The sequence below is a fragment of the Salmo salar genome, chromosome 24, assembly GCF_965601325.2.
Source record: "Salmo salar chromosome 24, fSalSal1, whole genome shotgun sequence".
NCBI classification, from domain to species: domain Eukaryota; kingdom Metazoa; phylum Chordata; class Actinopteri; order Salmoniformes; family Salmonidae; genus Salmo; species Salmo salar.
The window spans coordinates 43,150,106-43,163,850 of record NC_138314.1 but is presented as its reverse complement, the minus strand read 5'-3'; the positions used below and the strand labels follow the sequence as shown (position 1 = coordinate 43,163,850).

Genomic DNA, 13,745 nt, shown 5'->3' with positions numbered 1-13,745 from the left:
CACTAAACACCCACATTTGTATTTGTGTGGGAAATGTTTGTAGGCTATGGTTGCTGTTTGTATTTCATTGTACTTTAGGTCCATACAAAGAGAAATCACACAACATAGACTACCAAATAACCTTAGACAAAAATACACGAAATAAAAGTCGAGTGAAAATGGTTATAAATGTCTTTATCAATTATGAGTAGCTCAACAATATCGACTTTTGGACACTGATGCGCAGGAGAACCCCTAGCTGTCAATCAAGCAGGCGCGGTGAACCGATTTATGACGCTCAAGCGTTTCAAATGACGCAACAATACAGCTCCAGACCAGAGAAAGTTCATGCCAAAGATATTATTCGGTTCCACACTAAAACTGGGCTTTGACACGTGTGATTTGAGGTGAGTCAAATATTTACACAAGTTTACAATACATTAACCAACCGCTAGCCTACTTAGACTATAATTCTGTCATGGTAAGATAACACATGTGAAGGTGAACGTTAATGTATTTGAAATATTGTTTCTTTCTGACATTATAAAATACAATTATATCTTAGTTTTTTCTGTTGCTATCAATCAGTCCATCTATATCTACTCTTCTGTCTGTCTGTCTTGCTGACTTATCTGTCTGTCTGTCGGACTATCTGTCTGTCTGTGTACTGTCTAGCCAGCATATGCCAGAAAGGTTCTTTCACACAGGCTCATATTCACAAAGTCTCATAGAAGGAGTGCTGATCAATAATCAATTGTGTCTTTTAAATCAAACTGAATACGTTTTGATGGACGGGGGGGGATCTGATCCTAGATCAGCACTCCTACCCCTGAAACACTTTGTGAACACAATCCAGGTGTACTGTGATTATGAAGTTGTGATGAGGTATTATTATATTACTTGTGCTGATGCATGATGGGTTGTAGGCTAGAGCTTGAGTACTGTAATGTGTAGACTATTTCTGAATTAACTGACCTGGTGAGTAAATGTTGTGTACAATGGCCCCATCTAGTGACAGAAACATAGAAACACACATTGTTGCTGAACGAAGGCATCTCTATATTTTCCAGAAATAAAACTTGTAGACCTTTACTACAGTCTCTGAGGAGATGGACACCTCTTCTTCTTCTGGACGATCTCCGTCTCCTACTGGGACTGTCTTCTTACCCCCTCCTATCATGTGGAACAGTCTGTAAGTCATTCATCACATAACCTAGCTCTGGTCCAGGGCATTATGTGCGGCTTGCTGAAGGAAGGCTCAGTGTCTGCAAGCTGTACATAACGCCCTGGACCAGAGCTACACATTACCCACCTCTGGCCATCATGGACAGTCAACTCATTACATTCACGTACTGTAAGTCACAGTTGTGTGAGTTGTGTTATTAAAGACAGTTTAATTGCACAGAGGTTTAATTATTATTTTAAGGCTGTAATAAATTGTCTGAGTTCACTTCCTAAATAATGTGTGGACATTCCTTTGCTCCCAGCTACCAGCAGGCAGAGATGGAGGTTCAGTTCCTGAGAGAAGAGAAGAAGACCTGTACAGAGAAGGAAGCCCACATGCTTGAGTTGAGGGGGAAGGATCGAACGATCCGAAATCAGAACAAGGAAATGGACAGACTTCAAGTCTGCCTCTGGGAGGAGGAAAAGAAGAAGAGGAATGGTGGAACGGAGAAGGACAAGATCATTGAACAATTACAGTCTGAGACAGACCATCTCAGATCCCTTTTAGAAGAGGTAAGGAGAAGAAGAAGAGTAGAAAGGGGTCTAATGAAAGAGTGGAAGGTTGAAATCCTGAGCCAGAGAGAAGCAGAGAGCCAGAGAGAGGCAGAGAGACAGAGGGAGGCAGAGAGACAGAGGGAGGCAGAGAGACAAAGAGAGGCAGAGAGACAGAGGGAGGCAGAGAGACAGAGAGAGGCAGAGAGACAGAGAGAGGCAGAGAGACAGAGAGAGTCACAGAAGCGAAGGAGAACAACAGAAAAATGCAGGAGATCAAGAGCCTCAAACATCTGCTGGAGCTACTGATGGTGGATCTACAACTGGCCCACGTAAGACATGTCATTGTTATTATTAAAAGGCAATGAATCGTGGCGGACAGCGGTACGCTAACCAAATGTTAACTTTTATGCCTTTCCTTAACGTTAACCCTTACCTTGACCTCACTGAAACTATACCTAACCTTTACCTTAACCCAACCCTAGGTCCTGAACCTAACCTTCATTTATCTCAACCCCTATGCCTTTCTTCTGCCGGTTGAATATCCACTTCCTTATTAACATCATTACTGTTGTTGTTGTTGATAACTGTATGTGTGCAGGTTGTAAATAATTGCATTAGTGAAACATCATTTGTAGGAGTAATTTCTACAAGCATAAACATCAGAGGTAACATTGTTGTAACATCACACAAATTGCAACGGGAATTTCTCAAACCCCTAACTGAATGGGCAAGCTAGTTGTGTGTTTGTATTTGTCCATAAAATGTCTCATAATTCTTTCAAACATGTCAATACATTAATTGACAATGAATTGTCCAGATGAATTGATCAAAATAACCCTGCTATTGATGTTGTCCAGTGTTTGATTCAATTACCTAGGTCTAGGTTGTATTTCTATGTATCATTCTCTGCAAATCCTTTGAAAGTATGTCTTGGTCATAGATTATCACTAATTTCACCTTTTAAAATGAAGCAAGAGATAGAAAGATTGAGGCTATGGCAGAAAGTCATGGAGGATCAGCGACCAAGACTGGCCTGGAACAACAAACCTATTGAGACAGAAAGAGAGAGGGAAAGAGAGAGGGAAAAAGAGAGAGAAAGGGAGATGGAAAGGGAGAGAAAAGCAGAATTGGAAAGACAAGAAATGAAGAAGAAAGTGAAACAGGCAGAAGAAACGATAAAAGCGTTAGAACGAGAGATTGAGAGATTGAAAGAGATTGAAAAGGAGATAATATTTGAAAGAGGAAGAGACATGCGTATTGCAGAGAATGAGAAAGTCAAACTGGTTAACGAAAAGGCAAAAGAGTTAGAGAGAGAGGTTGAGAGACTGAAAGAAGATATGACAACAAAAGAAATGCAATACAAAATCAAATTTGAAAGAGCGAAAGAAGCGTATAGAAGACAGAATGAGAGAGTGAAACAGGTTAACCAAAATGTACTAGTGTTAGACAGAGAGGTTGCGAGAATGAAAGAAGAGATTAGATTGAAAGATGAGACTGAACCAGAGAGAACATTTGATAGAGACAGAGAGAGAGAAAATGATTGGAGACGAAGAGAAGAGGAGATGAAAAATAGAGTGGAGAGAGAGATGCAGATGGAGACAGCCCTCATCAATGACAAAAAGACGTCTGAATTGGAGGAAGTCTTCAAGAAAATCAAGGAACAGCTGATAGAATTAGAAAATATGGAAACAGACAAAAATCTATGGAAACAGAACCAAATGGACATGGAAGAGAAGATGGAGGGTGAGAACAACAAACAGAAAGATGTAGAAAGAAAGAGAATGGAGACAATACCAAAACAGAGAAAACAAGAAGATGAGAAGAAGAAGGAGATGGAGAGAGAAGAAGAAGAAGAGGAGAGACACAAACAGAAGCAAATAGAGATGAAAGAGACAGAACGAGAGAGGGAGAAAGAGAGACAGAGACAGATCAAAAGAAAGAGAATGGAGAAGAGACAGAAAAGTATGGAAAGAGAGCAAGAGAGACAGAGAGAAATCGATGAGAAAGAGAGACAGAGAGAGATGGGAGAGAAAGAGAGACGACAACAACAAGAGGAGAGAAAGAGAAAGTTTGAGAGAGATCAAGAAGAAGATATATGGAAACAGAAGCAAATTGACATGGAGAAGGAGGGAAGAGAGAGGGAGAACAAGATACAGAGAAAGATAGAAGAGATACACAGACGACAACAACAAGAGGAGAGACAGAAACAAATGGAGAAAGAGAAAGAAAGGGAGAAAGACAATGAGAATCAGGGAGAGATGGAATTAAAAGATCAGCAACAGAAAAAGATGGAGAAAGAAAATATGATTATGAGAGATAGGGAGGAAGCAGGAAGAAGAAATGAGGGGCAGAATGAACTGGAGATAGAACAGGAGAGAGAGATGGAAGAAAAGCAGGAAGTGATTATTAAGAAAGCAGAGGAAGACTACATGGAAAGAGAAGAGAGAGGAAAGGAAGTAAGCATGAAGAAAGATGTAGTAGTTAATGTTAAAGCTAAAGCACGGGAAGTCTTCAATAGACGTAAAGAGAGGAGGTTAGAAGTGTTGAAGGGGGAACGAGAACACATAGAAAGAGGACAACAAATCAGGAGGGAGAAGGAGGAAAGACGGCTGGAGATGGAAAGAAAACAGGAGAGGGCAAGACAACAAGAGGAGCAGGATAAAAAACGAGAGATTGGAATTGCCAGACAGAAAGAAATGTTCAGACTAAGAGAGGAGGAGAGGCAGAGAGAGGAAAAGAGAGAGGAGGAGAGAAAGAGAGCCATTGAAGGCCATTTAGCTTTAATCAGAGAGAGAGAGAACATCATAAAGGCAAACATAAGAGAGGAGATGTCAGAAGAGGAAAGAAGAGAGATCCCTGGGAATTACAAGATGGGTGAGACAGAGAACAGTGAAGAGGAGGAGGAGAAGGAAGATGACAAGGAGGACATTCTCCCACCTGATAAAAGTATCCGAAGGAGAGCTGTGGACTGGGTGAATAAGAAGTGGGAGAAGAGGAACCTCAAAAAGATCGAGAGAACGTATCAGAGAGAGGCTGAGGAGGGCTATAAGATCGTCCACATAGGTAAGACCTGTTTTACCTCTGCTTATGACATCATCCTCTTTAGTCTCCTCTACACACATAAGTTCCACACCAGTCATCATGTTGCATCATTGTTTCAATATAAAACTACTGTCCAAAGAATATGTTAGCTGACATGGCTAATTGAGTGACTGACTGACATAACAAGAAAAATACTGCTGATGTAACAACCACGTTTTTAAATGATACCTTATGTCATCTACTAGTCTAACTCTCAAGACTAAGTAGAGACCCAGAAAGAGTTCCTAAAAAACACACACAAAAAAGGCTTTTGGGGGGGTCGGGGGGCCCCTAGTTGCCATGGAGCCCTAAGCTATCACATAGGCCCTGGCTCTATACAAGGAATAGGTGCCATTTGGGACTCATGTTCAACTTAGGGTCAGGTCAATTCGGGATGGGAATTATTCCCCTCTATTGACAAATTCTATGCCTTGCTCAATTGAAAAGATTAAAGAATCCTTGAGCTCCAACTGTGTTTTCTATTCCTAATTCCCTGTGTCCATTACATATAAGTTGATACCAGATCCACTAAGTTGAATGTGAATTCTACTTCTTCTCCCCTCCCAGCCATCCCTGGACACACAAGGCTAACATCCACCATGACCCGGGCAGAGAGAGAGAGGGAGAAGAGGAAGGAGCTGCTGAAGGATGAGGAGAGAAGGAAGAAGTTGGAGGATTTCAATAAGCAGTGGAGAGAGCAGTCCCTGCTTAAAAAAAGGACTCATCAGAAACTGAAGGATGAGAGGGAGAGGATGAAGGAAAAATTCCTGGAACAGATGAATCTGGAGGCTGATGCTCAAATCAACACCCGGTGTCCAACCACCCAACACAGCCACGATTCCAACCACGGTCAGGCATTGCCCGGATGGGCCACAGGCCAACAGGTAAGCCAAGAGCCTGTTGGATCTGGAGATGGCCAGCAGGAGGGGCCAAGGAGGCAGCAGGCATGGGCAGAGAACCAGGAGTGGAGTTCAGAGAACCAGCAGGAGTGGCCAGAGAACCAGCAGGAGTGGCCAGAGAACCAGCAGGAGTGGCCAGAGAACCAGCAGGCATGGGCAGAGAACCAGCAGGAGTGGCCAGAGAACCAGCAGCTAGAAGCTCCAGAAGAGGCTGAAACATCAGAGCCAACCTCCAAGAACAAGAAAAGGCCAAGCATCTGGAAGAGAATTAAGATGAGGTAAATAATGTTTAAACATGTATTCATGTTACACTGTTTATATATATGTTGTCACTTTAAAAGTGACATTATCCAAATGTGAGGGTTTAGTGTACATGCAACACACATGTAAATATGTAGATACTTACCTGTCTCTGTGATGTCTTACAGCATTCCTGACGTGCTGTCTGCCTAGAGCTGGAACTCGATGAAGCCACATTTCCTCCACAAAACATTATATTCTCCTCAAGCCAGAAAGTATCCTCTTTATCAAGGCAACAAACCATCTAAGGTCAGTGACTCTCCTCCCCAGAGCAGAGTTTCTCATCTTTATCCAAGTTGAATTCATCACTGCTCACCACCTCTACTGTCCTAGAAAATATCCCAAATGGACATGGTTTAAACAGAAGTCCTCCCCTCAGACCAGTGGCTCCACAGACCAGAGTTTCTCATCTTTATTCAAGTTGAATGCAACTCTGATCATTTCCACCACCTCACCTGTTAAGGGGAGGTGCTGAAAAGGAGGTCTGGGAGGAGGTCTGCAGGTAGCCTGGACCGGACCGGTAGCAGCTAAGTTGCTGGCTCCATCCCCGGGCAGAGCTGCTCAAGTCAGGCCAGTGATGTTTGTTGATGTCATTTTCGTTAGCAAAGTTGTACGCTTTAATAAAAGCAGTTATTAAAAAAGCAATATTGTTGTTACGGTGTGGATTGTTATTTATTAGAATTGAAACATCCAGTAGTCATGGTAGATGTTAGACTTTCAATGAGACACCTCTATACACATCTATTTTAGACCATAGGAGAAATATCAGATTGAAATAGCTTCTCTAAGAATCTGAGGAGAGAGCAACAGTAGACGCATCGTTAGCTCTCCCACCTCCAGTTCAGTTCTTGGGTCATTCCACCAATTGAGTACCTTTTGGGGAGTGTAACTTTTATTTAACCTAATTCTAACATTCTTAGGTAACAGAGTTGATGTGTTATAATTCACCCACCCAGTGGTGATTGTAGCATGTAAATCTTGGTGGGGAAAACTCCCCAAAAATGTTTTAGATGCATGCCAGCAAAGCCACTACACAACACAACACTAATCAATACATTAATTGCACTATAACTTTGACAAACGGTGCCCACAAACTGTTAGGGTCTACATAAAGCTGTCCCAACAGCAGAGCTTTCTTTTCAGCACCATGGAGTGAAACCTTTTAAAGAACATAGCTGATATGGCTGACTTGCTTAAACAAATGTGGTTTCTACTGACAGTTGAGATGTACAAACTATGGCATAAGGGGACAATGAGTGGATAAGAGGCAATCCGTAATTTAATGAAGACATTAATGAGAGAGCTAGGATGGATGTAGTCAATATATATAGTCTACATGTGCACCACCAAGTCAGAGCAGTAGGCTAAGTTATGAGAGGGGAAAGGGACAAAATGATTAGGGTGAGGCACATGGGCTACTAACAGCTTACTACACAACATACACTTTGTATTACTTTCTTAGCTACAGTATACATATCTCCCTGGCATATTACATCATTTATAGAGCAGCATACAAGACATTTTTGGACTCACCTTGTTGTGCTGTGCTCACTTGAACAGGAAGGTGGCGCGGCGGTTTGTCATCAAAATTTGTCATCAAAGTCTGGCATTTTCTGGATTTATGGTGCTTTCAAGACAACTGGGAACTATGAAAAAACAAGGTTGAATCATGAAGTCAGTGATCTTCAGGTCAGAGCACAAGAAAGAGGCCTGAGTTCCCGACTTGGAATTCCGAGTTGGATGAACATTCAAAACCCTTTTTCCCAGTCAGAGTTCCCAGTTGTCTTGAACTTCTGAAGTCTAAGATTTCCCAGTTCCGAGTTTCCAGTCGTTTTGAATGCGGCAGAAGTCATGCTGAATAGCAGGCTAGTGATTGCTTTGTTAAGCTTGCAGTTAGCCACTGTTTCCTTCCCAACCACTCATTGCTGAATTTGCGATTTCCAACTTTTTGTGTTTATTTGGAATGGTTGATGACCACCGATACTTTTTATCAATAATTTGTCTTCATATGACAAGTATTGAAAAGGATTTGCCAGTAGATTGTTGACTGGATGCAGGATGATGACTGCTAGCTTGGTAGCTATGATTTTGAAAATATGATGTTGATCCAATCACGGCGCAACCAGAGAACATTACCAACCCCTACGCTCCGTATTTTTCGCTGGCTGCCCCACCACCACAGAAAGCACTAAGCTAGGCTGAAACACCTGCATTTATGAGCTGCCTTACTCAAGAAAGCAAAAGAGAGACCATGTCTGTATGCGGCTTTATTAACTGGATGATAAAAAAAAAAAATGACATTGTTTGCAAACTGATATGTGACACATATTAATGCCAAAATAACATGCAAAACAGGCAACATATATATATATTTGCTAAACACGTTGGGCTCAAAACGGGTGTGGCTCCGCCCCACCTGCCCTAAACGACGGCTCGCCACTAACAATACTATAATCAAAGATGATTCTATGATGAATACATTATTATTAAAAGATGAGCTCACCGTTTTTATTGGTGAATCAAAATTGGATGATTCAATCATACAGTGTTTTACAGCGGTGAAGTTAGCTTTATATTAAAGATTCAGACTTTGCTCTTCAATACCTCTTCAACGGAACATGCAAGTGATGACTAGGCTACTGGGGGTGACAGGTAGCCTAGTGGTTAGAGTGTTGAGCCAGTAACCAAAAGGTTGCTAGATAGAATCCCAGAGCTGACAGGGTAAAGATCTGTCATTCCTCCCCTGAACAAGGCAGTTAACCTACTGTTCCTAGGCCATCGTTGTAACTAAGAATTTGTTCTTAACTTCATTAGGGTTGGGGGCTCTATTTTCACCTCCAGATAAAAAGGGTATCCAAAGTAAACTGCCTGCTACTCAGGCCCAGAAGCTATGATATGCATATAATTGGTAGATTTGGATAGAAAACACTCTAAAGTTTCCAAAACTGTGTCTGTGTCAAAATAATGTCTGTGAGTATAACAGAAGTGATATAGCAGGCAAGAACCTGAGAAAAATCCATCCAGGAAGTGGATGTGGAGTCTTGTGAGTTCAACCATATGAAGACCATCAAAGGTAAGTGATTCATTTTATCACTATTTCTGACTTGTGTAACTCCTATACTTGGTTGGTAACTGTTTGTAATGATTTGTCTGCTGGGCGCTGTTCTCAGATAACTGCATGGTATGCTTTCGCCATAAAGCCTTTTTGAAATCTGACACCGTGGTTGGATTAACAAGAAGTTAATCTTTAAACCGATGTATAACACTTGTATGTTTTATGAATTTTTATAATGAGTATTTCTGTTTTTGAATTTGGCGCTCTACATTTTCACTGGATGTTGGCCAGGTGGGACGGTAGCGTTTAACTGACTTGCCTAGTTAAATAAAGGTTAACATATATAAATTTACATTTTAGTCATTTAGCAGACAATCTTATCCAGAGCGACTTACAGTAGTGAATGCATACATAATTTTTTTATTTTTCTCCGTACTGGTCCCCTGTGGGAATCGAACCCACAACCCTGGCGTTGCAAACACCATGCTCTACCAACTGAGCCACACGGGACAATGTAATATTCTAAATCGGCTGATGATAGTGAATAAGTTAAACCTCTTGTTTTTCCAATTCGGTGTCATATTTACTTTTTGGAGGTGAAATGTAGCTAAAAATGTGCTATCCTCTGCTCAGAGGGTTAAGGAACCGTCTTAAAACTGCAACGCATACAATTAATTGCCTGTAAATGAAAAATATCAATACCTTCTCAACTACATGACATAGAGATCTCAAACAAATTTGACACTGTAAAGAGACCTTTTCTCTCGAATGCAATTAGTTAAAAAAATTGTATTTCTATAAAATATACAAAATGTAAAATAAATCACTTTACATAAAAGTACTTCAAGAAAACACCAATATCTTCCACCCCATATGACTTTCATGAATACAACCAACTGTTATTGGTTAAGGGCCTCATCCCTCCAATCCACATTAATTACTTTTGTATTTTCTTACTTGAAGAATTTTCTAGCAATTTAAATTCACTTTACAAAAAAAAATCTACTTTTTTACAAATATTAATTAAATTTGCATGAATAATGCTTTAAAATGTCAATAGATTCCACCCCATGTGACGTTCATGAGTAAAACTAACTGTGATTGGTTCAGGCACCTCATCCCTCCAATCAATAGCAATTACTTTTGTATTTTTTGACTTGGTGATATTCTACCAACTTAAATTGACTTTACATTAAATATAATTCCTTAAAACATCAATAGCTTCCACCCTATATTACTTTAATGAATACAAACAACTGTCATTGTTTCAGGAACCTCATCCCACAAATAAATGTCAATTACTTTTTGTCTTTGTTTTACTTTATTTTTTTTTAATTTACCATAGAACACATAGTCCCTCGTTGATTATCCCTGACATAACTTTATGAGCTGGATTTGCCTTTCTTTGCAACAGTGGAAGCTGCTGAGGAGACAAAGGCTCCTAATAATGGTTGGAATGGAGTCAATGGAGTGGTATCAACCCATCAAAGATGTGGTTTCCATGTGTTTGATACCACTCAATTGACTTCATTCCAGAAATTATTATGAGCTGTCCTCCCCTCAGAAGCCTCCACTGCTTTGCAGTTAGTTTGTTCGTTTTCAGTTGTTAGCATTTAGCTAACAGCGTCTATGTGAATTTCCTATTAATTCAGTTACGTAATGTGCAAAAGTGCAATATGACTCTGAAAATATTGAGGTAACATGGTTAACTACATTGTCCATGAGTTTGGTCAATTAAAGAGAGTTTTAACAGAGTGATAAACTGGTTGGTATTTTCCCCATTGTAAGTAATGGAGGTTGGCTAGGTTGCTAATGGTTTACATGTAAGAGAAGGGATCAAGATGGCGTCTGAACTTTCTGTACTTTTTTTCAACAACGTTTTAGATCCTATTTGTTTTATTTTCTATCAACAAAGACTCAGTTTAGTTCAGGTAAAATATGTAAATATGTGATGTCACAATAAAATGTGTTAATTTTACAAAAATAGCGGTTAAGAGTTTGCTAACTTGGTGCTAACCAAATGTAGCTTCTCTAAGCGCTAGCTAGCTCTAGGCTAGTTGATCTCAGTCAATGTTATCTTACATGTTATTGTTTTTTAATATAATGGTTGTAGCACCGTTTAGCACAGGCCTCCAGTAATTTATAGCTTTTTCCAAATTGACACTGATAGTACAGTGAGTTATATATAACGTGAATGTGTAGATGTGTGGTGATAGTTTTTTAACTGAAGACTTTTAATTTTTTTGATACTGGAATATGAAATGTGGAGATGTAATGCAACAATAGAGTTGTAATGGATACTTGGTTTTGACAACCAAAAAGATTAACAAAAGAGAACAGTATTTTAATACATCTTGGAGAACGCCTACTACTGAGAACTAGTAACGTTTCTCCGTCTCATGATTTTACCCTGTTAATTCAGGTTTATTATCTGCTGACCACGTCCCAGTCCGAGGCGTGTAACATATGTCAACATGTGTCAAGGACTTGAAAGTTACAGAAATTGTGTCAACTGTTAGGACAAGGGATAACAGCTAAATGAAATCCAACTGATGCCATTGCGTGAAGACACACACAAGCTGATATTAATGGACTATTTTTGACTGCTGTCATATCGAGACTTATATTAATTATAATGCCACTATTGCTTTTGTGCTGAGTTTCACTATTTATCAAAGCTACTTGTTGATGATAATGATGTTTGTTCTACCAATGTTTTCATCATTTGACTCTGAATCATGTGCAGTGTGACCACTGAGACTGAAGCCAGCTCTATATGACTCCTGAGATAGACAGTTAATCAATTATAGTGTCTGTGAAAAGAAACCAAATCAGTCAGTCTGGTCAGAGTGACTCAGTAAAACACTGAATCATTTGAGAGAGAGAGAGAAAGAGAGAGAGAGAAACAGAGAGCGAGAGAGAGAGAGAGAATGAGATTGTCCAGACAGACTGTTTTAACACTCTTGGTTTGACCACCAGAGGAGAAAGAAAACAGTTATGAGCTGAACAGTATGCCAGTGGAGTGGAGGACAGCACCAGGTAACCCAATTGTGGTTAGTGACAATTATGATTTCCATTGTAGCCAATTCAATTGCATTAATTTGATTACAGATTTTTTGGTAATTCCGTTACCAATCTGGTAACAGAATTACGAGTTTTAATCACTTAGTAATTCACAAACAAAGCTGATATCAGAAAAATCACTAGAACCAATTATTAGCTCTACCGTTACATCTGCTCCTGCCACACCTTCTACTGCTCATCCTTTCATTCCTTTGCTCCCAGCTACCAGCAGGCAGAGATGGAGGTTCAGTTCCTGAGAGAAGAGAAGAAGACCTGTACAGAGAAGGAAGCCCACATGCTTGAGTTGAGGGGAAGGATCGAACGATCCGAAATCAGAAGGAGATGGACAGACGTCAAGTGTGCCTCTGGGAGGAGGAAAAGAAGAAGAGGAATGGTGGAACGGAGAAGGACGAGATGATTGAACAATTACAGTCTGAGACAGACAATCTCAGAGCCCTTTTAAAAGACGAAAGGAGGAGAAGAAGAGTAGAAAGGGGTATAATGAAAGAGTGGAAGGCTGAGATCCTGAGGGAGCCAGAGGAGCCAAAGAATGGGAGGAGAACCAGAGAAATATGCATGAGATCAACAGACTCAAACAACTGCAGGAGCTGCTGATGGTGGACCTACAACTGGCCCACGTAAGACATGTCATGTTATTATTAAAAGTCTTTCCTTAACATTAACCCTTACCTTAACCTCTGAAACTCGACCTAACCTTTACCTTAACCCAACCCTAGGTCCTTAACCGAACCTTCAATTATCTCAACCCCTATGCCTTCTGCTGGTTGAATATCAACTTCCTTATTTACATCATTACTGTTGTTGTTGTTGATAACTGTATGTATGCAGGTTGTAAATAATTGCATTAGTGAAACAATTTTCAGGAGTAATTTCTACAAGCATAAACATCAGAGGCAGCATTGTTGTAACATCACACAAATTGCAACTGGAATTTCATTTAGCTTCAATCAGAGAGAGAAGATAATAGAAGCAAACAAAACAGATGAGATTGCGGAAGAGGAAAGAAGGGAGATCCTTGAGAAGTACAAGAGGGGTGAGTTAGAGAACACTGAAGAGGAGAAGGAAGATGGCAAGGAGGACCTTGTCCCACCCTATAAAAACAGCCGAAGGAGAGCTGTGGGCTGGGTGAATAAGAAGTGGGAGAAGAGGAACCTCAAAAAGATCGAGAGAACGTATCAGAGAGAGGCTGAGGAGGGCTATAAGATCGTCCATATAGGTAAGACCTGTTTTATGACCTCATCCTCTTTAGTCTCCTCTACACACATAAGTTCCACACCAGTCATCATGTTGCATCATTGTTTCAATATAAAACTACTGTCCAAAATGGTCAAGCTGATCTGGTATCAACTTAAATGTAATGTACACAGGGAATTTAGAATGGAAAACTCAACTGGATCTCAATTACCCTGGTCTAAAGTAGTGCATCATAGCCTTTTGGGGCCGTAAGAAACATTTTGTTCAGGTTTTTGACTACATTTCCTCCAAATCTACACTTTGCAATGGGGCGTAGGGAACATGTTGCAGTTTTTTAAACAAGTTTGCTGCAATTCTACACATTTTCCCATGGGGTGGAGAGAAGAATTAGCAGTTTTAAAGCTAATTTCCTTCAATTCTACACATTTTCCCAT

The 13,745-nt window shown here is 40.2% G+C and overlaps 1 protein-coding gene across 1 annotated transcript; it reads left to right on the top strand.

Annotated features, from left to right (window-relative positions):
• Positions 1–558: 558 nt before the first annotated feature.
• On the top strand, positions 559–12,514 carry LOC106585893 (uncharacterized). Its single transcript, XM_082968765.1, has 4 exons — positions 559–1,171; positions 1,467–4,761; positions 5,347–5,956; positions 12,319–12,514. The coding sequence occupies exons 2-4, from the start codon at positions 2,664–2,666 to the stop codon at positions 12,512–12,514; spliced, it is 2,904 nt and encodes a 967-aa protein (XP_082824891.1). The 5' UTR covers positions 559–1,171; positions 1,467–2,663.
• Positions 12,515–13,745: the final 1,231 nt, after the last annotated feature.